Here is a 26,721-nt window from a genome sequence, read left to right as displayed (position 1 = left end):
GGTGGGGGAGGGGTTTGTGGGGGGGGGGGGTCGAGACCCTGAATTTGAGGGGGGGGATGGGGTCAGGACCTCATGGGAGGTTTGGGGGGGTCAGCACCCCCCAAAACTGCACTGGAAACCCCCTCCCCAAATCAGGGATGGGCGTGGTCTATCAGAGGTCACGCCCACTCATTAAATAAGGATGGGTGTGGCCCCGGCGAGACCACGCCCATAAATGGTTACACCCCCGCGTTTGGGCGGGAATTCGCCCCAAATAAGGAAGTGGGCGTGGCTTGTGGTGGCCACGCCTCCCGGCCTGAGTCATCCCCGCGCGCGGCCCCGGCGGAGCCAAGGTACCGGGACCCCCCCCGGGACCCCCCAAAATCGTGGGGAGACCCCCAGAACCCCCCCAGAACCACGGGAAGCCCCCCGGGACCCCCCCAAACCCACCCGGGACCCCCAAAACCGACGGGGGAACTCCTCGGGACACCCCAAAACTCCTCGGGAACCCCCCAAAAATGCCCCAAAATCGTGGGGAGACCCCCAGAACCCCCCCCCAGAGGCGCGGGAACCCCCCCGGGACCCCCCAAACCCATTGGGGACCCCCCGGGGCGGCTCCAAACCCATTGAGGACACACCCCCGGACCCCCCCAGTGACCCCTCGGGACTCCCCCAGTGACCCCCGGGACCCTCCGGACCCCCCCCGGGACCCCCGGGACCCCCCAGCCATGGAGAGTTTTCGGGGTCTCTCGGACCAGGAGCTGCTGGAGAAACTTCAGAGCCGCCGCGGGCCCCTGGGTGGGCACTGGGAGGCACTGGGAGGGACTGGGAGGGGATTGGGGGCACTGGGAGGGGCTTTGGGGGCACTGGGAGGGGCTTTGGGGGCACTGGGAGGGGATTTGGGGGGCACTGGGCGGAACTGGGAGGGGATTTGGGGGCACTGGGAGGGGATTTGGGGGCACTGGGAGGGACTGGGAGGGACTGGGAGGGGATTTGGGGGGCACTGGGAGGGGATTTGGGGGCACTGGGAGGGGATTTGGGGGGCACTGGGAGGGGATTTGGGGGGCACTGGGAGGGGATTTGGGGGCACTGGGAGGGGATTTGGGGGGCACTGGGCGGAACTGGGAGGGGATTTGGGGGGCACTGGGAGGGGATTTCGGGGCACTGGGAGGGCACTGGGCGGAACTGGGAGGGGATTTGGGGGCACTGGGAGGGGATTTGGGGGCACTGGGAGGGGATTTGGGGGGCACTGGGAGGGACTGGGCGGAACTGGGAGGGACTGGGGGGGACTGGGAGGGGATTGAGATGGACTGGGAAGGAATCCGGGGAGCCGTGGGGGGTAACTGGGAGCACTGGGAGCACTGGGAGGGGTAACTGGGAGCACTGGGAGCACTGGGAGGGGTAACTGGGAGCACTGGGAGCACTGGGAGCGCTGGGCTGAGCTCCTGTCCCCCCTCCCAGGCCCCCCCCGCAAACTCTACGAGAAGAAATTCTACGAGTTCGAGACCCGGCGCTGGCGGAGGGGGGGGGCGGGTCCGTGGGGAGGGGTCCCGGGAGGGTTTGGGGGTCCCTGGGTGGGTCCTGGGGAGGTTTGGGGAATTGTCGGGTCCGTGGGGAGGGGTCCCGGGGGGGTTTGGGGGGGTCCCGGGAGGGTTTGGGGGTCCCTGGGTGAGTCCTGGGAAGGTTTGAGGAAGGGTCGGCTCCGTGGGAAGGGGTCCCGGGGAGGTCCCGGGGTGTTTGGGGGGGTCCCGGGAGGGTCTGGGGGTCCCTGGGGAGGTTTGGGGAATTGTCGGCTCCGTGGGGAGGGGTCCCGGGGGGTTGGGAGGGTCCCGGGGGACTTTGGGGGGTCCCGAGAGGGTCTGGGGGTCCCTGGGGAGGTTTGGGGAATTGTCGGGTCCGTGGGGAGGGGTCCCGGGGGGGTTGGGAGGGTCCCGGGGGGTTTTGGGGGGTCCCTGGGGAGGTTTGGGGAATTGTCGGGTCTGTGGGGAGAGAGCCCGAGGGAATTTGGGGGGGTCTTGGGGGGGCTTGGGGGATGTTTGAGGGTCCTGGGCGCTTTGGGGAGGGGTCGGGAGCACTGGGGGTGTCCTAATTTTTTTGGGGGGAGGGGGATCCGAGGAGTTTTTGGGGGTCTCTGCGCCCCCCTGACCCCCCGTTTCCCCTCCCCCAGATGATCCCGACAACGACCGAGCCCCCCAGGAATTTGGGGAGGGGGCGCGAGCCCGGCAAACTGTGAGGGGGGAGGGGGGGTGGGATTTGGGAGGGGGGGGGGAGTGCTCGGGCGGGATTTTGGGGGGGTCCGGGAGGGAATTTGGGGGGGCGAGGGGATTTTGATGCCTTTTTTTGGGGAGGGGGGGTGTCCGGGGATTATTTGGGGTATTGGGGGAGGGGCGTTCTCCCCCCTCACCCCTCCCCCGTTCCTCCCCCCCCCCCTCAGATTAGGGAGCCCAGCCCCTCCCCCACCCTGAGGGAGCACGCGGACAGGTGAGGAAGGGGGAGGGGGGGAGGGGTTGGGGGGGGTTATGAGGGCTCAGCCCCCCCCCCCCCTCTAACCTTGCCCCCCTCCCCAATTCCAGCCCTCTGCGTTTGGAGCCCCGGCAGCCCCTCCGAGCCCCTCCCCCCACCGGGGGACCCCCACCCTGGAGCCCCCCGGGACCCCCAGAGCCCCTCCCGGGCCCCCCCGGGCGCCTCCTCCCCCTCAGACCCCAACTGGTGGCGCTGGGGGTGATCGGGGGGGTCCTGCTGGGGCTGCTGCTGCTGGGGGGGGGCCCGGGCTGACCCCCCCCCACCCCAAAATCCATCCGGGACCCCCCCCTCAAAAAATCCTCGAGTTTTGGGGACCCCAAAATCCTCCCTGGAACCACCCAGGACCTTCAAATTTCTCTCCCCCTTCCCAAAATCTCCTTGGGATCCTCCCCTGGAACCCCAAAATTCCCTCTGGATACCCCTCAGGACCCCCAAAATCTTCTGTGGGACCCCCGCCCCCTCAGGGACCCTCCATTTTCCAATGGGGACCCCAAAAATCCCTTGGAACGCCGCCGGGACACCAAAACTCACTTGGGACCCCCGAAATCTTCTCGGGATCACCGCCAGACTCCAAAATCACCTTGGGTTCCCCTCCAGGACCCCCCAGACCCCTCACGAACCTCCCCAAATTCGGGGGGTCCCGGCTCCCCTCAATAAACGCATTCAACGCCTCCAGAGCTGTCAATCAACGCCGGGGGGGCGGGGCAAAAGAGTGAGGGCGGGACACTGAGTGGTTGTGGGCGGGCTTGGGGGCGTGGCTAACGTGAGGGACGAACCGTCTGTGCTTGAGACTACATCGCCCAGCGGCCCTTGCGGGGCGTGACGTCACCAGAGAGCGACAGCATGCGGAAATGGCGCTCTGGTTCCCACGGCCCTTCCCGTAAGCCCCGATATGTCCCCGTAGCCCCCTCCCATGGCCCCCCTCACCCACTGGAGCCCCGCAGAACCTTCCAGAGAGTCCCTGGAGACCCCCGGGGCTCCCCACGCCCCCCGTGGGCTCCCCTCGGGCCCCTTATCCCTCCTCAGATCCTCCCCACAGCTCTGTGTAGCACCCCCACAGCTCTCCCGGGGTCCCCCAGAGATTTCTGAGCGTTCCTGCGTTGCTTTCAAAGCCTCTTACTTCAAATTTTCCACTCGCTCAGCTGAATAAAGCCGAGTAACTCAGCGTGACGCTACTTAAAATCTCCTGCGCTTTCCCGTGAGCTCTCTGAGCGCTCCTGGGAGCCTCTCATCCCCTCTAACACCACACAAACCGCGCTCAGGTCCCTATAGCCCCCTCCACGGGCCCCTATAGCTCCCGTATAGCCCCCTCCCGCTCTCCGCCATTTCCAGCCCCGTGTCCCCTCCCGGCCGCCGTCGGGGCGGCGCGCGCTGCGCCGTGTCACGAGGCCGCGCAGGGGGGGGCGTGGCCTTCCTCATCCGGGTCCTTTCGGCAGGAAAAGGGGCGTGGCCAGCCGGGGCGCGCCCGCCCAATCCTCGCGTCGGGCGAGGCGGGGAGGGGGGAGGCGGGCGGTGGCGGGAGGCGGCAGCCAATGGGAGCGGGGCGCCGGGGTGAACCGACCAATGGGAGAGCGCGGGGGGCGTGGCCTCGCGCTCGCAGGGAGGGGGCGGCGGGTGGCAGCGGCTGCGGCCGCCATCTTGTCGCGGAGGAGCCGAGCGGAGCGGGCGGGACCCGGCGGCGGGGCCTGGACAGCGACATTGGTGCGGGGCAGGGGGCGAGCCCGGGGGTCCTCGGGGGTTGCCCAGGGCGGGAGGGGCGCGGGGAGGCGGCCCCGGGGCGGGCGAGTGCGGCCCCGCCTTGAGGGAGCGGGCGCCGGGCCCTGAGGGGGGCGGAGTGGGGGGGGGGGGGAAGCTGTGAGGGGAAACCGCCCCCCCCCCCCACACGGGGACCCTCAGGATGGGGGGGGCGGGACGGGACCGCGACCCCCGCTCGGGGACCCCCGGGGATGGGGAACCCCCAGCTCGGGGACCCCCGGGGATGGGGAACCCCCCCGCTCGGGGACCCCCGGGGATGGGGAACCCCCACAAAAGAGGCCCCGAGATCGGGGTGGGACCCCCGGGACCCCCGCGGGCCCCTCGGTGCTGGGACCCCTCAGGGATGGGGGGGGGGGGGCGATGCTGTCCCTGGGTCTGGGGGGTGCTGGTGGGACGCGATGTCCCTCGGTGCCACCCTCGCTGTCCCCAAGTGTCCCCAAGTGTCGCTGTCCCCCCTCCCCCGCCGCTCTCCATCCCTTTTGTGTCGCTGTGTCTGTTCCCGGTGTCGCTGGGGCGGTGACAGCACCGGGAGTGGCGCGGGGGGTGTCGCACCTGGTGGCCCCGCCCGTGACCTGATTCACCTGCTGCCACCCTCGGTGTCCCCGCTGTCCCCTGGTGGCACCCTGCAGTGTCACCTGCTGCGCTCGGTGTCACCTGCAGTGTCACCCTGTGTGTCCCTGGTGTCACCTGGTGTCACCTGCAGTGTCACCCACTGTCCCTGGTGTCACCTGGTGTCACCTGGTGTCACCTGCAGTGTCACCCGCTGTGCTCGGTGTCACCTGGTGCCATCTGCAGTGTCACCTCCTGTCCTGGTGTCATCTCTTGTTACCCCCTGTGTCCCTGGTGTCACCTGATGTCACCTGCAGCATCACTTTCTGTCCCTGGTGTCACCTGCAGTGTCACCGCCTGTCCCTGGTGTCACCTCTTGTCACCCCCTGTGTCCTGTCAGTGTCACCCAATGCTGTTGGTGACCTCACGTCCCCACGGATGTCCCCTCTTGTCCCTGTGTCTCTCCCAGTGTGTCCCCATCCTTGTCCCATCCCTGTCCCCATCCCTGTCCTCTCCCTGTCCCCGTGTCACTAGGGCTGTTTTGTGTCCCCAAATGTCCAGCTGCTCTCTGTCCCCAGCTGTCCGCTGACCTGTCCCTGTCCCCAGATGTCCCCAGCTGTGTCCTGATGTCCCCTGATGTCCCCTGATGTCCCCTGATGTCCTCTGTCCCCAGATGTCCAGCTCCCCGCTGTCCCCAGCTGTCCCCTGACATGTCCCCTGATGTCCCCAGATGTCCCCTGACCTGTCCCCTGCTGTCCCCTGACCTGTCCCTGTCCCCAGATGTCCCCAGATGTCCCCAGATGTCCCCAGATGTCCCCTGATGTCCCCTGATGTCCTCTGTCCCCAAATGTCCAGCTCCCCGCTGTCCCCAGCTGTCCCCTGACGTGTCCCCTGCTGTCCCCAGCTGTCCCCAGCTGTCCCCTGACCTGTCCCCTGCTGTCCCCAGATGTTCCCAGCTGTCTCTGACCTGTCCCCAGCTGTCCCCAGCTGTCCCTGACCTGTCCCCTGCTGTCCCCAGATGTCCAGCTCCCCGCTGTCCAAGAAGCGCCGCGTCTCTGGGTCAGAGCCACCGTCGGGCTCCAGCCGCGCCCCTGCCCCCGCCGTGTCCCCGAGCGTCACCCCCGCCAACGTGAGTGCCACCACCCCCTGGGGACACCTGCTGGGACACCTGGTGTCACTGTCACCTCTGCTGGGGATGTGGCGTCACCTGCGCCTTCCTCGCTGCCACCTGGGGGGTGCCATGTGTCCCTTGGTGTCACCTGGGGGGTGGCATGTGTGTCTTGGTGTCACCTGGGGGGTGGCATGTGTCCCTCAGTGTCACCTGGGGGGTGCCATGTGTCCCTCAGTGTCACCTGGGGGGTGGCATGTGTCCCTCAGTGTCACCTGGGGGGTGGCATGTGTCCCTTGGTGTCACCTGGGGGGTGCCATGTGTCCCTTGGTGTCACCTGGGGGGTGCCATGTGTCCCTCGATGTCACCTGGGGGGTGCCATGTGTGTCTTGGTGTCACCTGGAGGGTGGTACATGTCCCTTGGTGTCACCTGGGGGGTGCCATGTGTCTCTCAGTGTCCCTTGTGGGGTGGCATTTGTCCCCCAGGTCCCCAATGTCCCCTCAGCACTGGGTAGTGTCACCTCCTGGGTGTCACCTGTGGGTTTTGGGGGTGACACATGTCCCTCGGTGTCACCTGAGGGGTGCCATGTGTCCCTCGATGTCCCTTCGGCCTCCTTGGGGTCATCTCCTGTCCCTTGTGGTGTCCCTCTTTGTCCTGGGGGGTGACATTTGTCCCCCAATGTCCCCGTGGTGACGCCGTGGTGGCACCGCTGTCCCCGTGGTGACACCGTGGTGGCCCTGGTGGCACCGTGGTGGCACCGCTGTCCCCATGGTGGCACCGCTGTCCCCGTGGTGACACCGTGGTGGCCCTGGTGGCACCGTGGTGGCACCGCTGTCCCCGCTGTCCCCAGGGAATGGCGAAGAACGGGGCCGAGGCCGAGATCGATGAGGGGCTCTACTCCCGCCAGCTGTGAGTGATGGGGACATGGGGGGGCTGGGGTCCCTTTGGGGGGGCTGGGGTCCCTTTGGGGGGGCTGGGGTCCCTTTTGGGGGTTCTGGGGTCCCCAGGGGAAGTTTTGGGGTCCCTTTTGGGGGGTCTGGGGTCCCCAGGGGAGTTTTGGGGGGTCTGGGGTCCCTTTTGGGGGGTTCTGGGGTCCCCAGGGGAAGTTTTGGGGTCCCTTTTGGGGGGTCTGGGGTCTCCAGGAGGAGTTTTGGGGTCCCCAGGGGGGTCTGGGGTCCCTTTTGGGGGGTCTGGGGTCCCCAGGAGGAGTTTTGGGGTCCCTTTTGGGGTGTTTTGGGGTCCCCAGGAGGAGTTCTGGGATCCCACTACTATTTTTTGGGTACCCAATGATATTTTTTGTGTTCCCAATGCCATTTTTGGGGTTCCTGATGCCATTTTTGGGGTTCCTGATGCCATTTTTGGGGTTCCTAATGCCATTTTTGAGGTTCCCAATTACATTTTTTATCTCCTGATGCCATTTTTGAGGTTCCTGATGCCATTTTTGGGGTTCCCGATGCCATTTTTGGGGTTCCCAATGCCATTTTTGGGGTTCCCGATGCCATTTTTGGGGTTCCCAATGCCATTTTTGAGGTTCCCAATGCCATTTTTGGGGTCCCCAATTACATTTTTTATCTCCTGATGCCATTTTTGGGGTTCCTGATGCCATTTTTGGGGTTCCTGATGCCATTTTTGGGGTTCCCGATGCCATTTTTTATCTCCCAATGCCATTTTTGGGGTTCCCAATGCCATTTTTGGGGTCCCCAATGCCATTTTTGATCTCCTGATGCCATTTTTGGGGTTCCTGATGCCATTTTTGGGGTTCCCGATGCCATTTTTGGGGTTCCCAATGCCATTTTTGGGGTTCCTGATGACATTTTTGATCTCCTGATGCCATTTTTGAGGTCCCTGATGCCATTTTTGAGGTTCCTGATGCCATTTTTGGGGTTCCCAATGCCATTTTTGGGGTTCCCGATGCCATTTTTGAGGTTCCTGATGCCATTTTTGATCTCCTGATGCCATTTTTGAGGTTCCTGATGCCATTTTTGGGGTCCCCAATGCCATTTTTGGGGTCCCCAATGCCATTTTTTAATCTCCTGATGCCACTTTCCCCTCTCTCTCCCCCAGGTACGTGCTGGGCCACGAGGCCATGAAGCGCATGCAGACCTCCAACGTTCTGGTGTCGGGGCTGCGGGGCCTGGGCGTGGAGGTGGCCAAGAACCTGGTGCTGGGGGGCGTCAAATCCGTCACCCTGCACGACCCCCAGCCCGCGGCCTGGGCAGACCTGGCCTCCCAGGTCGGTTCTGGGGGGGTCTGGGGGGTTTGGGGGAATTTTGGGGATTTTTTGGGATTTTTTTGAGGTTTTTTTGGGGTTTTTTTGAGGTTTTTTGGGATTTTTTTGAGGGTTTTTTGGGGGTTTTTTGAGGTTTTTTTTTGATGTTTTTTGGGGATTTTTTTGAGATTTTTTGGGGGTTTTTGTGGGGGTTTTTTGGGATTTTTTTGAGGTTTTTTGGGGGTTTTTTTTGAGGTTTTTTTGGGGGGTTTTTTGGGATTTTTTTGATGTTTTTTGGGGATTTTTTTGAGATTTTTTGGGGGGTTTTTTGAGGTTTTTTTGGGGTTTTTTTTGAGGTTTTTTTGGGGGGTTTTTTGGGATTTTTTTGGGATTTTTTGGGGGATTTTTTTGAAGTTTTTGGGGGTTTTTTTGAGATTTTTTGGGATTTTTTTTGGATTTTTTTGGGGGGTTTTTGGGGATTTTTTTGAGGTTTTTTGGGGATTTTTCGGGATTTTTTTGAGGATTTTTGGGGGTTTTTTTGAGTTTTTCAGGGGGGTTTTGGGGATGTTTGGGGTTTTTGGGGGGTTTTGGGATTTTTTTGGGATTTTTTTGAGGTTTTTTGGGGTTTTTTTGAGGTTTTTTGGGGATTCTTTGGGATTTTTTTGGGATTTTTTGAGGTTTCTTGGGATTTTTTTTTATTTTTGGGGGTTTTTTTTGAGTTTTTCAGGGGGGTTTTGGGGATGTTTGGGGTTTTTGGGGGGTTTTTTGGGGGGTGTTTGAGGTTTTTGGGGGTTTTGGGATTTTTTGGGATTTTTTTTTTATTTTTTGGGGATTTTTTGAGGTTTTTAGGGATTTTTTTTGTTTTTTGGGGGTTTTTTTGGAGTTTTTCGGGGGGTTTTGGGGATGTTTGGGGGTTTGGGGATTTTTTGAGGGGGTTTTGGGATTTTTTGGGGTTTTTTTGGGGGGGTGTTTGGGATTTTTTGGGGGGGTTTAGGGGTTTTTTGGGACTTTTTGGGATTTTTGGGTTTTTTTGGGGGGGGGTTTTGCGGGGTTTTGGGAGTTTTTTGAGGGGTGTTTGGGGTTTTTTGGGGGGGTTTTGGGTTTTTTTGGGGTTTTGGGGGTTTTTTTTGTAGGGGTTTTTTTGGGATTTTTTGGGGGGGGTTTTTGGGGGGTTTTTTGGGGGATGTTGGGGGGGATTTGGGGGTTTTTGGGGACATTTGGGGTGTTTGGGGTTGTTTGGGTTAGGGTTTTTGGGGTTATTTTGGGGGATTTTTGGGGTTATTCTGGTGTTATTTTTTTGGGGTGATTTGGGGATATTTTGGGGATATTTTGGGGGTCGTTTTTGGGGTCTGAGCCTGACCCCTCCCCAGTTTTACCTGCGGGAGGAGGACGTGGGGCGCAGCCGGGGGATGTTTTGGGGTTAATTTTGGGGATTTTTGGGGTTATTTTTGGGGGTTATTTTGGTGTTATTTTTTTGGGTTTTTTTTGGGGTGTTTTGGGGTGTTTTTGGGGATATTTTGGGGGTCGTTTTTGGGGTCTGAGCCCGACCCCTCCCCAGTTTTACCTGCGGGAGGAGGACGTGGGGGGTTCCTGGGGGATGTTTTGGGGTTAATTTTGGGGTTATTTTTGGGGTGATTTTGGTGTTATTTTTTGGGGTTTTTTTTGGGGTGATTTGGGGATATTTTGGGGATATTTTGGGGATGTTTTTGGGGTCTGAGCCTGACCCCTCCCCAGTTTTACCTGCGGGAGGAGGACGTGGGGCGCAGCCGGGGGATGTTTTGGGGTGATTTTTGGGGTTATTTTGGGGGATTTTTGGGGTGATTTTGGTGGGTTTTTTTGGGGTGTTTTTGGGGTGATTTGGGGATATTTTGGGGATGTTTTTGGGGTCTGACCCTGACCCCTCCCCAGTTTTACCTGCGGGAGGAGGACGTGGGGCGCAGCTGGGGGATGTTTTTGGGGTTATTTTTGGGGTGATTTTGGTGTTATTTTTTTGGGGTTTTTTTGGGGTGTTTCTGGGGTGATTTGGGGATATTTTGGGGATATTTTGGGGGTCGTTTTTGGGGTCTGAGCCCGACCCCTCCCCAGTTTTACCTGCGGGAGGAGGACGTGGGGGGTTCCTGGGGGATGTTTTGGGGATGTTTTTGGGGTTATTTTTGGGGATTTTTGGTGTTATTTTTTTGGGGGTTTTTTTGGGGTGATTTGGGGATATTTTGGGGATATTTTGGGGGTCATTTTTGGGGTCTGAGCCCGACCCCTCCCCAGTTTTACCTGCGGGAGGAGGACGTGGGGCGCAGCCGGGCCGAGGCGACGCTGCCGCGCTTGGCCGAGCTCAACTCGTACGTGGCCGTGAGCAGCAGCCGCGAGCCGCTGAGCCAGGAGCTGCTGGGCACCTTCCAGGTGAGCACCTGCGCACAGGTGGGACCCCCTGGGGACGGGTGGGACCCCCTGGGGATGGGTGGGACCCCCTGGGGATGGGTGGGACCCCCTGGGGATGGGTGGGAGCACCTGGGGATGGGTGGGAGCACCTGGGCACAGGTGGGACCCCCTGGGGATGGGTGGGACCCCCTGGGGATGGGTGTGAGCACCTGGGGATGCGTGTGAGCCTCAGGTGAGCACCTGCGCACAGGTGGGACCCTTGGGTGTGACCCTGGGGACAGGTGGGACCTCCTGGAGATGGGTGGGAGCACCTGGGGACGGGTGGGACCCCCTGGGGATGGGTGGGACCCCCTGGGGATGGGTGGGACCCCCTGGGGATGGGTGTGAGCACCTGGGGATGGGTGTGAGCCTCAGGTGAGCACCTGGGCACAGGTGGGACCCTTGGGTGTGACCCTGGGGACGGGTGGGACCCCCTGGGGATGGGTGGGAGCTTCAGGTGAGCATCTGGGGATGGGTGGGAGCACCTGGGGATGGGTGTGAGCACCTGGGGATGGGTGTGAGCACCTGGGGATGGGTGGGACCATTGGGTGTGAGCACCTGGGGATGGGTGTGAACCTCAGGTGTGACTCTGGGGATAGGTGTGACCCTCAGACAGGTGTGCCCCTCAGGGGACCAGGTGTCCAAGCTGTCCCAGGTGTCCCTAGGTCTGTCCCAGGTGTCCCCAGGTGTGTCCCCAGCCCCCCCAGGTGTCCCCAGCCCCCCCAGGTGTGTCCCAGGTGTGTCCCCAGCTGTCCTAGGTGTGTCCCCAGCCCCCCCAGGTGTCCCAGGTGTGTCCCCAGGTGTCCCCAGGTGTCCCCCAGGTGTCCCAGGTGTGTCCCCAGCCCCCCCAGGTGTCCCAGGTGTCCCCCAGGTGTGTCCCAGGTGTGTCCCCAGGTGTCCCCAGCCCCCCCAGGTGTGTCCCCAGCTGTCCTAGGTGTGTCCCCAGCCCCCCAGGTGTCCCCCAGGTGTGTCAGCCCCCCTCCCCACAGGTGGTGGTCCTCACCAACTCGTCTCTGGAGGAGCAGCTCTGGGTGGGCGATTTCTGTCACAGCCACGGCATCAAGCTGGTGGTGGCCGACACGCGCGGGCTCTTCGGGTGAGGGGCGGGGCCGGGGCGGGGCCTGCTGGGCGTGGTTCTCTTGGGGTGTGGCCCTTTTGGGGTGTGGCATTTTGGGGTGTGGTTCTTTTGGGGTGTGGCCATATTGGGGTGTGGCCGTTTTGGGGTGTGGTATTTTGGGGTGTGGTACTTTTGGAGTGGGGCCCTTTTGGGGTGTGGCCCTTGGGGTGTGGTTCTTTTGGGGTGGGGCCGTTTTGGGGTGTGGCCGTTTTGGGGTGGGGCCCTTGGGGTGGGGCCCTTTTGGGGTGTGGCATTTTGGGGTGTGGTTCTTTTGGGGTGTGGCTCTTTTGGGGTGGAGCTTTTTTGGGGTGTGGTTCTTTTGGGGTGTGGTACTTTGGGGGTGTGGTTCTTTTTGGGGTGTGGCCGTTTTGGGGTGTGGCCCTTGGGGTGTGGCCATTTTGGGGTGTGGCCATTTTGGGGTGTGGCATTTTGGGGCGGGTCCCTTTTGGGGTGTGGTTTTTGAGGAGATGATTTTAGGGTGGATCCATTTTGGGGTGGGATTTCGGGGCGGGATTTTGGGGTGGGATTCTGGGACAGGGATTTTGGGCTGAGGATTTTGGGCTGAGGATTTTGGGGTGGATCCGTTTCGGGGTGGGATTTTGGGACAGGGATTTTGGGGTGAGGATTTTGGGGTGGGATTTTGGGGTGGGATTTTGGGGTGAGGATTTTGGGGTGAGGATTTTGGGGTGGGATTTTGGGGTCAGGTCCCTTTTGGGGTGGGATTTTGGGACAGGGATTTTGGGGCGGGATTTTGGGGTGGGATTTTGGGGTCAGGTCCCTTTTGGGGGTCTCCCCACGCTGACCCCCCCTCGCAGGCAGCTGTTCTGTGACTTTGGGGACGACATGGTGGTGACAGACCCCAACGGGGAGCAGCCGCTCAGTGCCATGGTGTCCATGGTCACCAAGGTACGGGGACAGCTCCGGGGTGTCCCCGGGGGGGGCTGGGACCCCCCTGTGTCCCCTCAGGGGTGGCCAGGTCTCCCCTGTGTCCCCTCAGGGTTGTCCTTGTCCCCTCAGCACCCCCTGATGTGTCCCCCAAGGGGTTCTTGGGTGTCCCTCAGCTCCTTTTGTGTCCCTTTGTGTCCCCACGGTGTCACCTCTGAGGGGTTCCTGGGTGTCCAGGTCCCCTCAGCACCCCCTGTGTCCCCTCTGTGTCCCCTCAGGGGTGTCCCGTGTCCCCTTGTGGGTGTCCTGTGTCCCCTCCTCACACCCCTGTGTCCCAGGTCTGTCCCAGGGGTGTCCCAGGGGTGTCCCTGTCCCCCCCAGGGCTGTCCCTGTCCCCCCCAGGTCTGTCCCTGTCCCCCCCAGGGCTGTCCCTGTCCCCTCACCCCCGCTGTCCCCCTGGGTGTGTCCTTGTCCCCCAGGGCTGTCCCTGTTCCCCCAGGTGTGTCCCTGTCCCCTCACCCCTGCTGTCCCCCTAGGTGTGTCCCTGTCCCCCAGGGCTGTCCCTGTCCCCCCAGGTGTGTCCCTGTCCCCCCCAGGGCTGTCCCTGTCCCCTCACCCCCGCTGTCCCCCCAGGTCTGTCCCATGCCCCCCCAGGTGTGTCCCTGTCCCCCAGGTGTGTCCCTGTCCCCCCCCAGGTGTGTCCCTGTCCCCTCACCCCCGCTGTCCCCCAGGTGTGTCCCTGTCCCCCAGGTGTGTCCCTGTCCCCCAGGTGTGTCCCTGTCCCCCCAGGTGTGTCCCTGTCCCCCAGGTGTGTCCCTGTCCCCCCAGGTCTGTCCCTGTCCCCCCAGGTGTGTCCCTGTCCCCTCATCCCCGCTGTCCCCCCCAGGTGTGTCCCTGTCCCCCAGGTGTGTCCCTGTCCCCTCATCCCCGCTGTCCCCCCCAGGTGTGTCCCTGTCCCCCAGGTGTGTCCCTGTCCCCCAGGTGTGTCCCTGTCCCCCAGGTGTGTCCCTGTCCCCTCATCCCCGCTGTCCCCCAGGTGTGTCCCTGTCCCCTCACCCCCGCTGTCCCCCTGGGTGTGTCCCTGTCCCCCCAGGGCTGTCCCTGTCCCCCAGGTGTGTCCCTGTCCCCCCCAGGTGTGTCCCTGTCCCCTCACCCCCGCTGTCCCCCCAGGGCTGTCCCCCCCAGGTGTGTCCCTGTCCCCCCCCAGGTGTGTCCCTGTCCCCCCCCAGGTGTGTCCCTGTCCCCCAGGTGTGTCCCTGCCCCCCCAGGGCTGTCCCTGTCCCCCAGGTGTGTCCCTGTCCCCCCCCAGGTGTGTCCCTGTCCCCTCACCCCCGCTGTCCCCCCAGGGCTGTCCCCCCAGGTCTGTCCCTGTCCCCCTGGGTGTGTCCCTGTCCCCCAGGTCTGTCCCTGTCCCCCCCAGGTCTGTCCCTGCCCCCCCAGGTGTGTCCCTGTCCCCCCCAGGTGTGTCCCTGTCCCCTCACCCCTGCTGTCCCCCAGGGCTGTCCCTGTCCCCCCCAGGTGTGTCCCTGTCCCCCAGGTGTGTCCCTGTCCCCCCCAGGACTGTCCCTGTCCCCTCACCCCCGCTGTCCCCCCAGGGCTGTCCAGGTGAGGTCACCTGTCTGGACGAGGCGCGGCACGGTTTCGAGACGGGCGACTTCGTCACCTTCACGGAGGTGGAGGGGATGGAGGAGCTGAACCGCTGCGGGCCCGTGGAGATCCGGGTGCTGGGTGAGCGTTTTTGGGGTGTCCCCACCTCGGGGGGCCCTTCCGGACCCCCTGCTCTGCTTCTGGAGAGTTTTTGGGTGCCTGGAGCCGTTTTTGGGGTCTCCCACACACCTGAGGTCCTCTGTAGACCCCCTGCTCTGGTTCTGGGGGTGTTTTGGGTGTCTGGAGCCGTTTTTGGGGTGTCCCCACCTCGGGGGGCCCTTCTGGGCTCCTTCCGGACCCCCTGCTCTGCTTCTGGGGGTGTTTTCGGGTGTCTGGAGCCGTTTTTGGGGTGTTCCTCTCACCTGAGGTCCTCTGCAGACCCCCTGCTCTGCTTCTGGGGATGATTTTGGGTGCCTGGAGCCGTTTTTGGGGTGCCCCCACCTCGGGGGGCCCTTCCGGACCCCCTGCTCTGCTTCTGGAGAGTTTTTGGGTGCCTGGAGCCGTTTTTGGGGTGTCCCACACACCTGAGGTCCTCTGTAGACCCCCTGCTCTGGTTCTGGGGGTGTTCTGGGTGTCTGGAGCCGTTTTTGGGGTGCCCCAAACTCGGGGGTCTCTTCTGGGCTCCTTCTGGACCCCCTGCTCTGCTTCTGGGGGTGTTTTCGGGTGTCTGGAGCCGTTTTTGGGGTGTTCCTCTCACCTGAGGTCCTCTGCAGACCCCCTGCTCTGCTTCTGGGGTGTTTTTGGGTGCCTGGAGCTGTTTTTTGGGGTGTTCCTCTCACCTGAGGCTGCTCAGAGGGGATCTCCAAGGTACCTGAGGCACTTTTTGGGGTGTCCCACACACCTGAGGTCTTCTCTAGATCCCCTGCTCTGGTTCTGGGGTGTTTTCGGGTGTCTGGAGCCGTTTTTGGGGTGCCCCAAACTCGGGGGGTGGTCGGGGGGGATCTTCTGGGTTTCCTCCATACCCAATTTCGGGTCCCCTGGGTCCCATTTTGGGGTCCCCTGGGTCCCGTTTTGGGGTGCCCAGGTCCCATTTTGGGGTCCCCATGGTCTCTGCGTCCCATTTCAGGGTCCCAGGCTCCCATTTTGGGGTCCCAGGGTCCCATTTTGGGGTCTCCATGGTCTCTGGGTCCCGTTTCGGGGTCCCAGGCTCCCATTTTGGGGTCCCAGGGTCCCATTTTGGGGTCCCCATGGTCTCTGGGTCCCATTTTGGGGTCCCCATGGTTTTGGGGTCCCGTTTCGGTGTCCCCCCGTGACCCCTGGTGACCCCCGGTGACCCCCGGTGTCCCCCCAGTGACCCCCGGTGACCCCCCATGACCCCCCAGTGACCCCCGGTGTCCCCCCAGTGACCCCCAGTGACCCCCAGTGTCCCCCGGTGACCCCCAGTGACCCCCGGTGTCCCCCCATGACCCCCGGTGTCCCCCCCGGTGTCCCCCCATGACCCCCCGGTGACCCCCCGGTGTCCCCCGATGACCCCCCACTGACCCCCCATGACCCCCGGTGTCCCCCCAGTGACCCCCAGTGACCCCCCGGTGACCCCCCGGTGACCCCCGGTGTCCCCCCCATGACCCCCCGGTGACCCCCGGTGTCCCCGGTGTCCCCAGGGCCCTACACGTTCAGCATTGGGGACACCAGCGGCTTCGGGGACTACGTGAGGGGGGGCATCGTCACCCAGGTCAAGATGCCCAAACACATTCACTTCGTGAGTGGCACTGGGGGGGCTGGGGACACTGGGGGGACACTGGGGGGACTGGGGACACTGGGGGGGACTGGGGGGAACTGGGGGATACTGGGATGGACTGGGAGGGACTGGGGGACGCTGGGGGGACTGGGGGGGCTGGGGGGGCACTGGGGGGGACTGGGGGGACTGGGGGGGGCTGGGAGGGACTGGGGGGACTGGGGGGACTGGGGGGGCACTGGGGGGGACTGGGGGGACTGGGGGCACTGGGAGGGACTGGGGAGGGAATTGAGTGGTACTGGGAGCACTGGGAGCACTAGGAGGGACTGGGGAGGGGATTGGGAGAGGACTGGGGGATACTGGGAGGGACTGGGAGGGAACTGGGGGGGACTGGGAGCACTGGGAGGGACTGGGTGGAACTGGGAGGGGGTTGGGGGGCACTGGGAGGAACTGGAGGGACTGGTTTAGACTAAGTCTGTACTGATCTATACTGGTCTATACTGGTCTGTACCGGTGTATACTGGTCTATACTGGTCTATGCTGGTCTGTACTGGTTTATACTGGTCTATACTGGTTTATACTGGTTTGTACAGGGTTACACTGGTTTATACTGGTGTGTACTGGTTTATACTGGTTTATATCGGTTTATACCGGTCTATACTGGTCTATACTAGTCTGTACTGGTCTATACTGGTCTGTACTGCTCTGTACCGGTCTATACTGGTCTATACCGGTTTATACTGGTCCGTACTTGTCTGTACTGGTCTGTACTGGTCTATACTGGTCTATACTGGTCTATACCGGTCTATACCGGTCTGTACTGGTCTGTACTGGTCTGTACCGGTCTGTACCAGTCTATACTGGTCTGTACCGGTCTATACTGGTTTATACCGGTCTATACTGGTTTATACCGGTCTGTACCGATCTGTACCAGTCTATACTGGTCTGTACCGGTCTGTACCGGTCTGTACCGGTCTGTACCGGTCTGTACTGGTCTGTACTGGTCTATACTGGTCTATACTGGTTTATACCGGTCTGTACTGGTCTATACCGGTCTGTACTGGTCCATACTGGTCTATACTGGTCTATACCGGTCTGTACCGGTCTGTACCGGTCTGTACCGGTCTATACCGGTCTGTACCGGTCTGTACCGGTCTGTACCGGTCTATACCGGTCTATACCGGTCTGTACTGGTCTGTACCGGTCTGTACCGGTCTATACCGGTTTGTACCGGTCTGTACCGGTCTGTACCAGTCTGTACCGTTTTATACCGGTCTGTACCGGTCTGTACCGGTCTGTACCGGTCTGTACCGGTCTGTACTGGTCCACACTGGTCTGTACCGGTCTGTACCGGTCTGTACTGGTCTGTACTGGTCTATACTGGTCTATACTGGTTTATACCGGTCTGTACTGGTCTATACCGGTCTGTACTGGTCTATACTGGTCTATACTGGTCTATACCGGTCTGTACCGGTCTGTACCGGTCTGTACCGGTCTATACTGGTCTGTACTGGTCTGTACTGGTCTGTACCGGTCTATACCGGTCTGTACCGGTCTGTACCGGTCTGTACCGGTCTATACCGGTCTGTACCGGTCTGTACCGGTCTGTACTGGTCTGTACCGGTGCGCAGCGGTTGACAGCGGCTGTTGTCCCCCCAGAAACGGTTGCGGGACGCGCTGGCCGAGCCCGAGATGATGGTGACGGATTTCGGGAAGGCCGAGAGACCCCCGGTGCTGCACCGGGCGTGGCAGGGCCTGCACCGCTTCCTGCGGCAGCACGGGCGCGCCCCGCGGCCCCGTCACCAGGTCTGGGGACACTGGGGACACCCTGGGGACACCCTGGGGACATTGGGGACACCCTGGGGACACTGGGGACACCCTGGGGACACTGGGGACACTGGGGGCTCAGGGCCTGCACCGCTTCCTGCGGCAGCACGGGCGCGCCCCGCGGCCCCGTCACCAGGTCTGGGGACACCCTGGGGACACTGGGGACACTGGGGACACCCTGGGGACACTGGGGACACTGGGGACACTGGGGGCTCAGGGCCTGCACCGCTTCCTGCGGCAGCACGGGCGCGCCCCGCGGCCCCGTCACCAGGTCTGGGGACACCCTGGGGACACTGGGGACACCCTGGGGACACCCTGGGGACATTGGGGACACCCTGGGGACACTGGGGACACTGGGGACACTGGGGGCTCAGGGCCTGCACCGCTTCCTGCGGCAGCACGGGCGCGCCCCGCGGCCCCGTCACCAGGTCTGGGGACACTGGGGACACCCTGGGGACACTGGGGGCACCCTGGGGACACTGGGGGCACCCTGGGGACACTGGGGACACCCTGGGGACACCCTGGGGACACTCTGGGGACATTGGGGACACTGGGGACACTGGGGACACCCTGGGGACACCCTGGGGACATTGGGGACACCCTGGGGACACTGGGGACACTGGGGGCTCAGGGCCTGCACCGCTTCCTGCGGCAGCACGGGCGCGCCCCGCGGCCCCGTCACCAGGTCTGGGGACACCCTGGGGACACTGGGGACACCCTGGGGACACTGGGGACACCCTGGGGACACTGGGGACACTGGGGACACCCTGGGGACACTGGGGACACCCTGGGGACACCCTGGGGACACTGGGGGCACCCTGGGGACACTGGGGACACCCTGGGGACACCCTGGGGACACCCTGGGGACACTGGGGACATTGGGGACACCCTGGGGACACCCTGGGGACACTGGAGGCCACCAGCCCCTTCCCCACTGCTCCTGACCCCTCCCTGGTGTCCCCTGGGTGTCCCCTCACCTGTCCCCTCACCTGTCCCCTGTGTCCCCTCACCTGTCCCCTGTCCCCTGTCCCCTCACCTGTCCCGGTGTCCCCTCACCTGTCCCCTCACCTGTCCCCTGTCCTGTCACCTGTCCCGGTGTCCCCTCACCTGTCCCCTGTGTCCCCTCACCTGTCGCGGTGTCCCCTCACCCGTCCCCTCACCTGTCCCCGGTGTCCCCTCACCTGTCCCCTGTGTCCCCTCACCTGTCCCCTGTGTCCCCTCACCTGTCCCCTCACCTGTCCCCTGTGTCCCCTCACCTGTCCCCTGTGTCCCCTCACCTGTCCCCTCACCTGTCCCCTGTCCCCTCACCTGTCCCCTCACCTGTCCCCTGTGTCCCCTCACCTGTCCCCTGTGTCCCCTCACCTCTCCCCTCACCTGTCCCCTGTCCCCTCACCTGTCCCGGTGTCCCCCAGGGTGACGCGGCCGAGGTGGTGGCCCTGAGCCGGGAGGTGGCCCCGGGGACGGAGCTGGACGAGGATCTGGTTCGGGAATTGGCGTTCCAGGCCAGCGGGGACCTGGCCCCGGTCAACGCCTTCATCGGGGGGCTGGCGGCACAGGAGGTCATGAAGGTACCTGTGTCACCTGTGTCACCTGTGTGTCACCTGTGTCACCTGTGTCACCTGTGTCACCTGTGTCACCTGTCACACCTGTGTGTGTCACCCCTGTGTCACTCCTGTGTCACCTGCGCTGGCCCCGGTCAACGCCTTCATCGGGGGGCTGGCGGCACAGGAGGTCATGAAGGTACCTGTGTCACCTGTGTGTCACCTGTGTGTCACCTGTGTGTCACCCCTGTGTCACCTGTGTGTCACCTGTGTCACCTGTGTCACCTGTGTCATCTGTGTGTCACCTGTGTCACCTGTGTGAGCTGTATGTGTCACCTGTGTGTGTCACCTGTGTGTCACCTGGGGGTCAGTGCTCTGTCCCCAGCCTGTCCCCAATGTCCCCAGTGTCCCCATGTCCCACTGTCCCCAGCATGTCCCCAATGTCCCCATGTCCCACTGTCCCCAGCGTGTCCCCAATGTCCCCATGTCCCCCGTCCCGATGTCCCTGTGTCCCCGTGTCCCCAGCGTGTCCCCATCGTGTCCCCATGTCCTGATGTCCCCAGCCTGTCCCCAATGTCCCCGTGTCCCCAGCGTGTCCCCATGTCCCCAGTGTCCCCATGTCCCCATGTCCTGATGTCCCCAGCGTGTCCCCATCGCGTCCCCATCGCGTCCCCATCGCGTCCCCATTGTGTCCCCAGCGTGTCCCCATCGTGTCCCCATCGCGTCCCCATCGCGTCCCCATTGTGTCCCCATCGAGTCCCCATCGTGTCCCCATGTCCCCATCGTGTCCCCCTGTCCCCATCGTGTCCCCCTGTCCCCATCGTGTCCCCCTGTCCCCACGGTGTCCCCGCGGTGTCCCCGCGGTGTCCCCACGGTGTCCCCACGGTGTCCCCATCGTGTCCCCCTGTCCCCGCGGTGTCCCCGCGGTGTCCCCACGGTGTCCCCACGGTGTCCCCACGGTGTCCCCGTGTCGCGCAGGCGGTGTCGGGGAAGTTCACCCCCATCACGCAGTGGCTTTACTTCGACGCGCTGGAGTGTCTGCCCGAGGAGAACCGCGAGAGCCTGCTGAGCGAGGAGCAGTGCCGGCCGGTGAGGGGACATGGGGACAGCTGGGGACACCTGGGGACACCTGGGGACACCTGGGGACACACCTGGGGACACCTGGGACACCTGGGGACACCTGGGGACACCTGGGGGGGCTGGGACACACCTGGGAACCGCGAGAGCCTGCTGAGCGAGGAGCAGTGCCGGCCGGTGAGGGGACATGGGGACAGCTGGGGACACCTGGGGACACCTGGGGACACCTGGGGACACCTGGGGACACACCTGAGACACCTGGGGACACCTGGGGACACCTGGGGACACCTGGGGACACACCTGGGGACACCTGGGGACACCTGGGACACCTGGGACACCTGGGGGGGCTGGGAACCGCGAGAGCCTGCTGAGCGAGGAGCAGTGCCGGCCGGTGAGGGACACCTGGGGACATGGGGACACCTGGGGACACCTGGGGACACACCTGGGGACACACCTGAGACACCTGGGGACATTGGGGACACACCTGGGGACACCTGGGGACACACCTGAGACACCTGGGGACACCTGGGGACACCTGGGGACATTGGGGACACCTGGGGACACCTGGGGACACCTGGGGACACCTGGGGACACCTGGGGGGGCTGGGAACCGCGAGAGCCTGCTGAGCGAGGAGCAGTGCCGGCCGGTGAGGGGACATGGGGACAGCTGGGGACACACCTGGGGACACACCTGAGACACCTGGGGACACACCTGGGGACACCTGGGGACACCTGGGGACACCTGGGGACACACCTGAGACACCTGGGGACACACCTGGGGACACCTGGGGACACCTGGGGACACCTGGGGACACACCTGAGACACCTGGGGGGGCTGGGAACCGCGAGAGCCTGCTGAGCGAGGAGCAGTGCCGGCCGGTGAGGGGACATGGGGACACCTGGGGACACCTGGGGACACCTGGGACACCTGGGGACACCTGGGGACACCTGGGGACACACCTGGGACACCTGGGGACACCTGGGGACACCTGGGGACACACCTGGGGACACCTGGGGACACCTGGGGGGGCTGGGAACCACGAGAGCCTGCTGAGCGAGGAGCAGTGCCGGCCGGTGAGGGGACATGGGGACACCTGGGGACACACCTGGGGACATTGGGGACACACCTGAGACACCTGGGGGGGCTGGGACACACCTGAGACACCTGGGGACACCTGGGGGGACACCTGGGGACACCTGGGGACACACCTGGGGACATTGGGGACACACCTGAGACACCTGGGGACACCTGGGGGGACACCTGGGGACACCTGGGGACACACCTGAGACACCTGGGGGGGCTGGGACACACCTGAGACACCTGGGGACACCTGGGACACACCTGGGGGGGCTGGGACACACCTGGGGACACACCTGGACACACCTGGGGGGGTTGGGGACACCCCTGGGCGGTGTCACCTCGAGGTGGGGACATCATTCAGGGCCCCAGCGTTTGGGGACACGGCTCGCTCCTCGGGGGGGGGGGACACGGCTGCTGTCACCCCCGGGGGTGTCCCCTGGCAGGTGACAGTGCCAGGTGACAGTGCCAGGTGACAGTGCCGGGTGACGGCGCCGGGTGACAGCGCTGGGTGACAGCGCCGGGTGACGCCGGTGTCGCGTTGTCCCCAGCGCAACAGCCGCTACGACGGACAGATCGCCGTGTTCGGCGCCGAGCTGCAGGCCAGGCTGGGGGCACAGAAATACTTCGTGGTCAGTGTCACCTGTGTCACCTGTGTCACCTCCTGTGTCACCTGTGTCACCAGTGTCACCTGTGTCACCTGTGTCACCTCCTGTGTCATCTGTGTCACCTCCAGTGTCACCTCCTGTGTCACCTCCTGTGTCACCTCCAGTGTCACCTCCAGTGTCACCTCCTGTGTCACCTCCTGTGTCACCTGTGTCACCTGTGTCACCTCCAGTGTCACCTCCTGTGTCACCTCCTGTGTCACCTCCTGTGTCACCTGCAGTGTCACCTGTGTCACCTCCTGTGTCACCTCCAGTGTCACCTCCAGTGTCACCTCCTGTGTCACCTGTGTCACCTCCTGTGTCACCTCCTGTGTCACCTCCTGTGTCACCTGTGTCACCTCCTGTGTCACCTGTGTCACTTCCTGTGTCACCTGTGTCACCTCCTGTGTCACCTGTGTCACTTCCTGTGTCACCTGTGTCACCTCCTGTGTCACCTGTGTGTCATCTCCTGTGTCATCTGTGTCACCTCCTGTGTCACCTCCTGTGTCACCTGTGTCACCTCCTGTGTCACCTCCTGTGTCACCTCCTGTGTCACCTGTGTCACCTCCAGTGTCACCTCCAGTGTCACCTCCTGTGTCACCTCCTGTGTCACCTGTGTCACCTGTGTCACCTGTGTCACCTCCTGTGTCACCTGTGTCACCTCCAGTGTCACCTCCTGTGTCACCTCCTGTGTCACCTGTGTCACCTCCAGTGTCACCTCCTGTGTCACCTGTGTCACTTCCAGTGTCAGCTCGAGTGTCACCTGTGTCACCTCCTGTGTCACCTCCTGTGTCACCTGTGTCACCTGTGTCACCTCGTGTCCTCCAATGTCCCCAGTGTCCCCCCCTGTCCCCACCTGTCCCCCCGTGTCCCCCCCTGTCCCCCCGTGTCCCCACCTGTCCCCCCCTGTCCCCCCGTGTCCCCCCGTGTCCCCCCCTGTCCCCCAGTGTCCCCACGTGTCCCCTGGCGTGTCCCCTGCAGGTGGGGGCGGGGGCCATCGGCTGCGAGCTGCTCAAGAACTTCGCCATGGTGGGGCTGGGCTGCGGCCCCGAGGGCGGCGTCACCGTCACCGACATGGACACCATCGAGAAATCCAACCTCAACCGCCAGTTCCTGTTCCGGCCCTGGGACGTCACGGTCAGACACGGGGAGGGGACGTGGGGACAGAGCTGGGGACAGCGGGGACAGAGCTGGGGGGGACAGGGGGGACAGGGGGGACAGAGCTGGGGGGGACAGGGGGGACACCGGGGACAGGAGGGACAGGGACGGACAGTGGGGACAGCGGGGACAGAGCTTGGGGGGGGACACTGGTGACACGGGGGACAGGAGGGACAGGGACAGCGGGGACAGTGGGGGGGGACACTGGGGACAGCAGGGACAGAGCTGGGGACAGAGCTGGGGACAGCGGGGACACTGGGGATAGGAGGGACAGGGACAGGGAGGGACAGCGGGGACAGCAGGGGGGGACAGAGCTGGGGACAGCAGGGACAGAGCTGGGTTAGGAAAGGGGCGGAGCTTGTAAGGGCGTGGTCCAAGGGGCGTGGTTCAACAGGGAGTGTCCCATGGGTGTGTCACGGGGTGTGTCCCTGGGGGTGTGTCCCCGGGCGTGTCCCTGGGAGTGTCCCAGTGGGTGTATCCCATGGGCATGTCCCATGGGTGTGTCCCATGGGTGTGTCCCTGGGCGTGTCCCCGGGCGTGTCTCTGGGTGTGTCCCCGGGGGTGTCCCCGGGGGTGTGTCCCTGGGTGTGTCCCGGGGCGTGTCCCTGGGTGTGTCCCTGGGCGTGTCCCCGGGCGTGTCCCCGGGCATGTCCCTGGGCGTGTCCCCGGGTGTGTCCCCGGGCGTGTGTCCCTGGGTGTGTCCCTGGGTGTGTCCCTGGGCGTGTCCCCGGGTGTGTCCCTGGGCGTGTCCCAGACGTGTCCCCGGGCATGTCCCCGGGCATGTCCCCGGGCGTGTCCCATGGGCGTGTCCCTGGGCGTGTCCCGGGGCGTGTCCCTGGGTGTGTCCCTGGGCGTGTCCCCGGGCGTGTCCCGGGCGTGTCCCCGGGCGTGTCCCCGGGCGTGTCCCCATCGCCTCCCCCCGCTGCAGAAGCTGAAGTCGGAGCGCGCGGCGGCGGCGGCGCGGGAGATGAACCCGGCGCTGCGCGTGTGCAGCCGCACCGACCGCGTGGGGCCCGACACCGAGCGCGTCTACGACGACGACTTCTTCGAGGGGCTGGACGGCGTCGCCAACGCGCTGGACAACGTGGATGCTCGTGAGTGTGGGGCTGCCCCATAGCCCCTGTGCCCCATAGCTGAGAGTGCCCTATAGCTCCTGTGTGTGCCCCATGGTTCTGTGCCCTATAGCTCCTGTGCCCTATAGCCCCTGTGCCCCATAGCCCTGGGTGTGCCCCATAGCTCCTGTGCCCCATGGTTCTGTGCCCTATAGCTCCTGTGCCCCATAGCCCTGGGTGTGCCCTATAGCTCCTGTGCCCCATAGTTCTGTGCCCTATAGCTCCTGTGCCCCATAGCCCCTGTGCCCTATAGCCCCTGGGTGTGCCCTATGGCTCCTGTGCCCCATGGTTCTGTGCCCTATAGCCCCTGTGCCCCATAGTTCTGTGCCCTATAGCTCCTGTGCCCCATAGCTCCTGTGCCCCGTGGTTCTGTGCCCCATAGTTCTGTGCCCTATAGCCCCTGTGCCCTATAGTCCCTGTGCCCCATAGCTGAGAGTGTCCCATAGCCCTGGGTGTGCCCTATAGCTCCTGTGCCCCATAGCTACGAGTGTACCCTATATCCCCTGGGTGTGCCCCACACCCCCCAGGCTGCCCCACAAGTGCCCCCCACCCCGGGCAGGGCTGTACATGGACTGTGGTTCCTGTAGGATCCCCTATATCCCTGTAGGATCCCCTATATCCCTGTAGGATCCCCTATATCCCTGTAGGGTCCCCTATATCCCTTTAGGGTTCCCTGGGTGTGCCCCATAGCCCTGGGGCTGCACTTTTGGGGTGCCCCACACCCCCTGGGCTGCCCCACAAGTGCCCCCCACCCCGGGCAGGGCTGTACATGGACTGTGGTTACTGTAGGATCCCCTATATCCCTGTAGGGTGCCCTATATCCCTTTAGGGTCCCCTGGGTGTGCCCCACACCCCCCGGGCTGCCCCACAAGTGCCCCCCACCCCGGGCAGGGCTGTACATGGACCGGCGCTGCGTTTATTACCGGAAGCCGCTGCTGGAGTCGGGCACGCTGGGCACCAAGGGCAACGTGCAGGTGGTGATCCCGTTCCTGAGCGAGTCCTACAGCTCCAGCCAGGACCCCCCCGAGAAGGCCATTCCCATCTGCACCCTCAAGAACTTCCCCAACGCCATCGAGCACACGCTGCAGGTGAGTGCAGGGGCGCCCAGGTGTGCCCAGGTGAGTCCAGGTGTGTCCAGGTGTGCCCAGGGGTGTGCTCAGGTGAGTCCAGGGGTGTCCCCAGGTGAGTCCAGGGGCACCCAGGTGTGCCCAGGTGAGTCCAGGTGTGCCCAGGTGTGCCCAGGTGAGTCCAGGGGTGTCCCCAGGTGAGTCCAGGGGCACCCAGGTGTGCCCAGGTGAGTCCAGGTGTGCCCAGGTGTGCCCAGGTGAGTCCAGGTGTGTCCCCAGGTGAGTCCAGGGCTGCCCAGGTGTGCCCAGGTGAGTCCAGGTGTGTCCCCAGGTGAGTCCAGGGCTGCCCAGGTGTGCCCAGGTGAGTCCAGGTGTGTGCTCAGGTGTGTCCAGGTGAGTTCAGGTGAGACCAGATGTGCCCAGGTGTGCCCAGGGGTGTGCTCAGGTGTCCCCAGGTGAGTCCAGGGCGGCCCAGGTGTGCCCAGGTGTGTCCAGGTGTGTGCCCAGGTGTAGCCAGATGTCCCCAGGGGTGTGCTCAGGTGTGTCCAGGTGAGTTCAGGTGAGACCAGATGTGCCCAGGTGTGCCCAGGTGAGTCCAGGTGAGTCCAAGTGTGCCCAGATGAGTCCAGGTGTGTCCCCAGGTATGCCCATGTGTGCCCAGGTGTCCCCAGGTGTGTCCAGATGAGTCCCCAGGTGAGTCCAGGTGTCCCCAAGTGAGTCCAGGTGTCCCCAGCTGTGCCCAGGTGTCCCCACGTGAGTCCAGGTGAGTCGAGGTGTGCCCAGGGGTGTCCCCAGGTGAGTTCAGGTGAGTCCAGGTGTGCCCAGGTGTCCCCAGGTGAGTCCAGGTGTCCCCAGGTGTGCCCAGGTGTCCCCAGGTGTGCCCAGGTGTCCCCAGGTGTGCCCAGGTGAGTCCAGGTGTGCCCAGGTGTCCCCAGGAACACCTGGCAGCTCGTGGGGCACCGTTTTTGTGCGGCTGGAGGGAGCCCGGGTGGTTTTGGGTGAGGTTTGGGGGGTCCTGGACAGCGCAGGGGTCGCGTTTTGGGGCGTCCCAGGCTCCAGGTTTGCTCTTTTGGGGGGTCCCGGAGCTGGGGTTGGGATTTGGGGGGGTCCTGGGCCCGTTTTGGGGCGTCCCTGGGGCCGGGACCCCGCGGTGACGCCCCCCGTTCCGCAGTGGGCGCGTGACGAGTTCGAGGGGCTCTTCAAGCAGCCGGCCGAGAACGTCAACCAGTACCTGATGTGAGTGGGGGGCACCCCCAAATCCCTGAGAACCCCCCCAAATCCCAGAGAGCCCCCCCAAATCCCTGAGAACCCCCCCAAATCCCTGAGAACCCCCCCAAATCCCTGAGAACCCCCC

The 26,721-nt window shown here is 63.8% G+C and overlaps 2 protein-coding genes across 6 annotated transcripts in view; both read left to right on the top strand.

Annotated features, from left to right (window-relative positions):
* The first annotated feature begins 35 nt into the window (after positions 1-35).
* Positions 36-3,173, top strand: LOC147647698 (uncharacterized). 4 transcript variants are annotated; one of them, XM_086871050.1, is made up of 6 exons: positions 36-332; positions 656-777; positions 1,441-1,512; positions 2,147-2,208; positions 2,414-2,460; positions 2,553-3,173. In XM_086871050.1, the coding sequence occupies exons 1-6, from the start codon at positions 73-75 to the stop codon at positions 2,752-2,754; spliced, it is 765 nt and encodes a 254-aa protein (XP_086727176.1). In that variant the 5' UTR covers positions 36-72; the 3' UTR covers positions 2,755-3,173. The 4 variants fall into 4 exon arrangements, with proteins under 4 accessions (XP_086727176.1, XP_086727177.1, XP_086727178.1 ...); XM_086871052.1 differs by having other exon boundaries at positions 168-332; positions 634-777; XM_086871051.1 differs by lacking the exon at positions 1,441-1,512.
* Positions 3,174-4,096: 923 nt separating this feature from the next.
* UBA1 (ubiquitin like modifier activating enzyme 1) overlaps positions 4,097-26,721 on the top strand; it is a 34,194-nt gene continuing 11,569 nt past the window's right edge. For both annotated transcript variants that reach the window (XM_086870981.1, XM_086870982.1), the window contains exons 1-17: positions 4,097-4,203; positions 5,825-5,935; positions 6,766-6,824; positions 7,980-8,148; positions 10,387-10,521; positions 11,529-11,635; positions 12,472-12,562; positions 14,137-14,269; positions 15,790-15,887; positions 17,523-17,669; positions 19,103-19,258; positions 20,210-20,320; positions 21,938-22,018; positions 23,012-23,167; positions 24,117-24,282; positions 25,192-25,388; positions 26,539-26,603. In XM_086870981.1, the coding sequence (XP_086727107.1) occupies positions 5,825-5,935; positions 6,766-6,824; positions 7,980-8,148; positions 10,387-10,521; positions 11,529-11,635; positions 12,472-12,562; positions 14,137-14,269; positions 15,790-15,887; positions 17,523-17,669; positions 19,103-19,258; positions 20,210-20,320; positions 21,938-22,018; positions 23,012-23,167; positions 24,117-24,282; positions 25,192-25,388; positions 26,539-26,603 (1,982 nt within the window). In that variant the 5' untranslated portion in view covers positions 4,097-4,203. The remainder of the gene's footprint in view (positions 4,204-5,824; positions 5,936-6,765; positions 6,825-7,979; positions 8,149-10,386; positions 10,522-11,528; positions 11,636-12,471; positions 12,563-14,136; positions 14,270-15,789; positions 15,888-17,522; positions 17,670-19,102; positions 19,259-20,209; positions 20,321-21,937; positions 22,019-23,011; positions 23,168-24,116; positions 24,283-25,191; positions 25,389-26,538; positions 26,604-26,721) is intronic.

Source organism: Cyanistes caeruleus, chromosome 34 (assembly GCF_971803275.1).
Source record: "Cyanistes caeruleus chromosome 34, bCyaCae1.hap1.1, whole genome shotgun sequence".
NCBI lineage: Eukaryota > Metazoa > Chordata > Aves > Passeriformes > Paridae > Cyanistes > Cyanistes caeruleus.
The sequence above is the reverse complement of the archived record's forward strand: the minus strand, read 5'-3'. Positions and strand labels throughout refer to the sequence as shown.

Coding starts and splice junctions, on each gene's coding strand:
- LOC147647698 (XM_086871050.1), top strand. CDS start 73: ATGGGAGGTTTGGGGGGGTCAGCACCCCCCAAAACTGCACTGGAAACC. Junction 333..655: donor GCGGCCCCGGCGGAGCCAAG/GTACCGGGACCC, acceptor GGACTCCCCCAG/TGACCCCCGGGACCCTCCGG. Junction 1,513..2,146: donor CTGGCGGAGGGGGGGGGCGG/GTCCGTGGGGAG, acceptor CCCCTCCCCCAG/ATGATCCCGACAACGACCGA.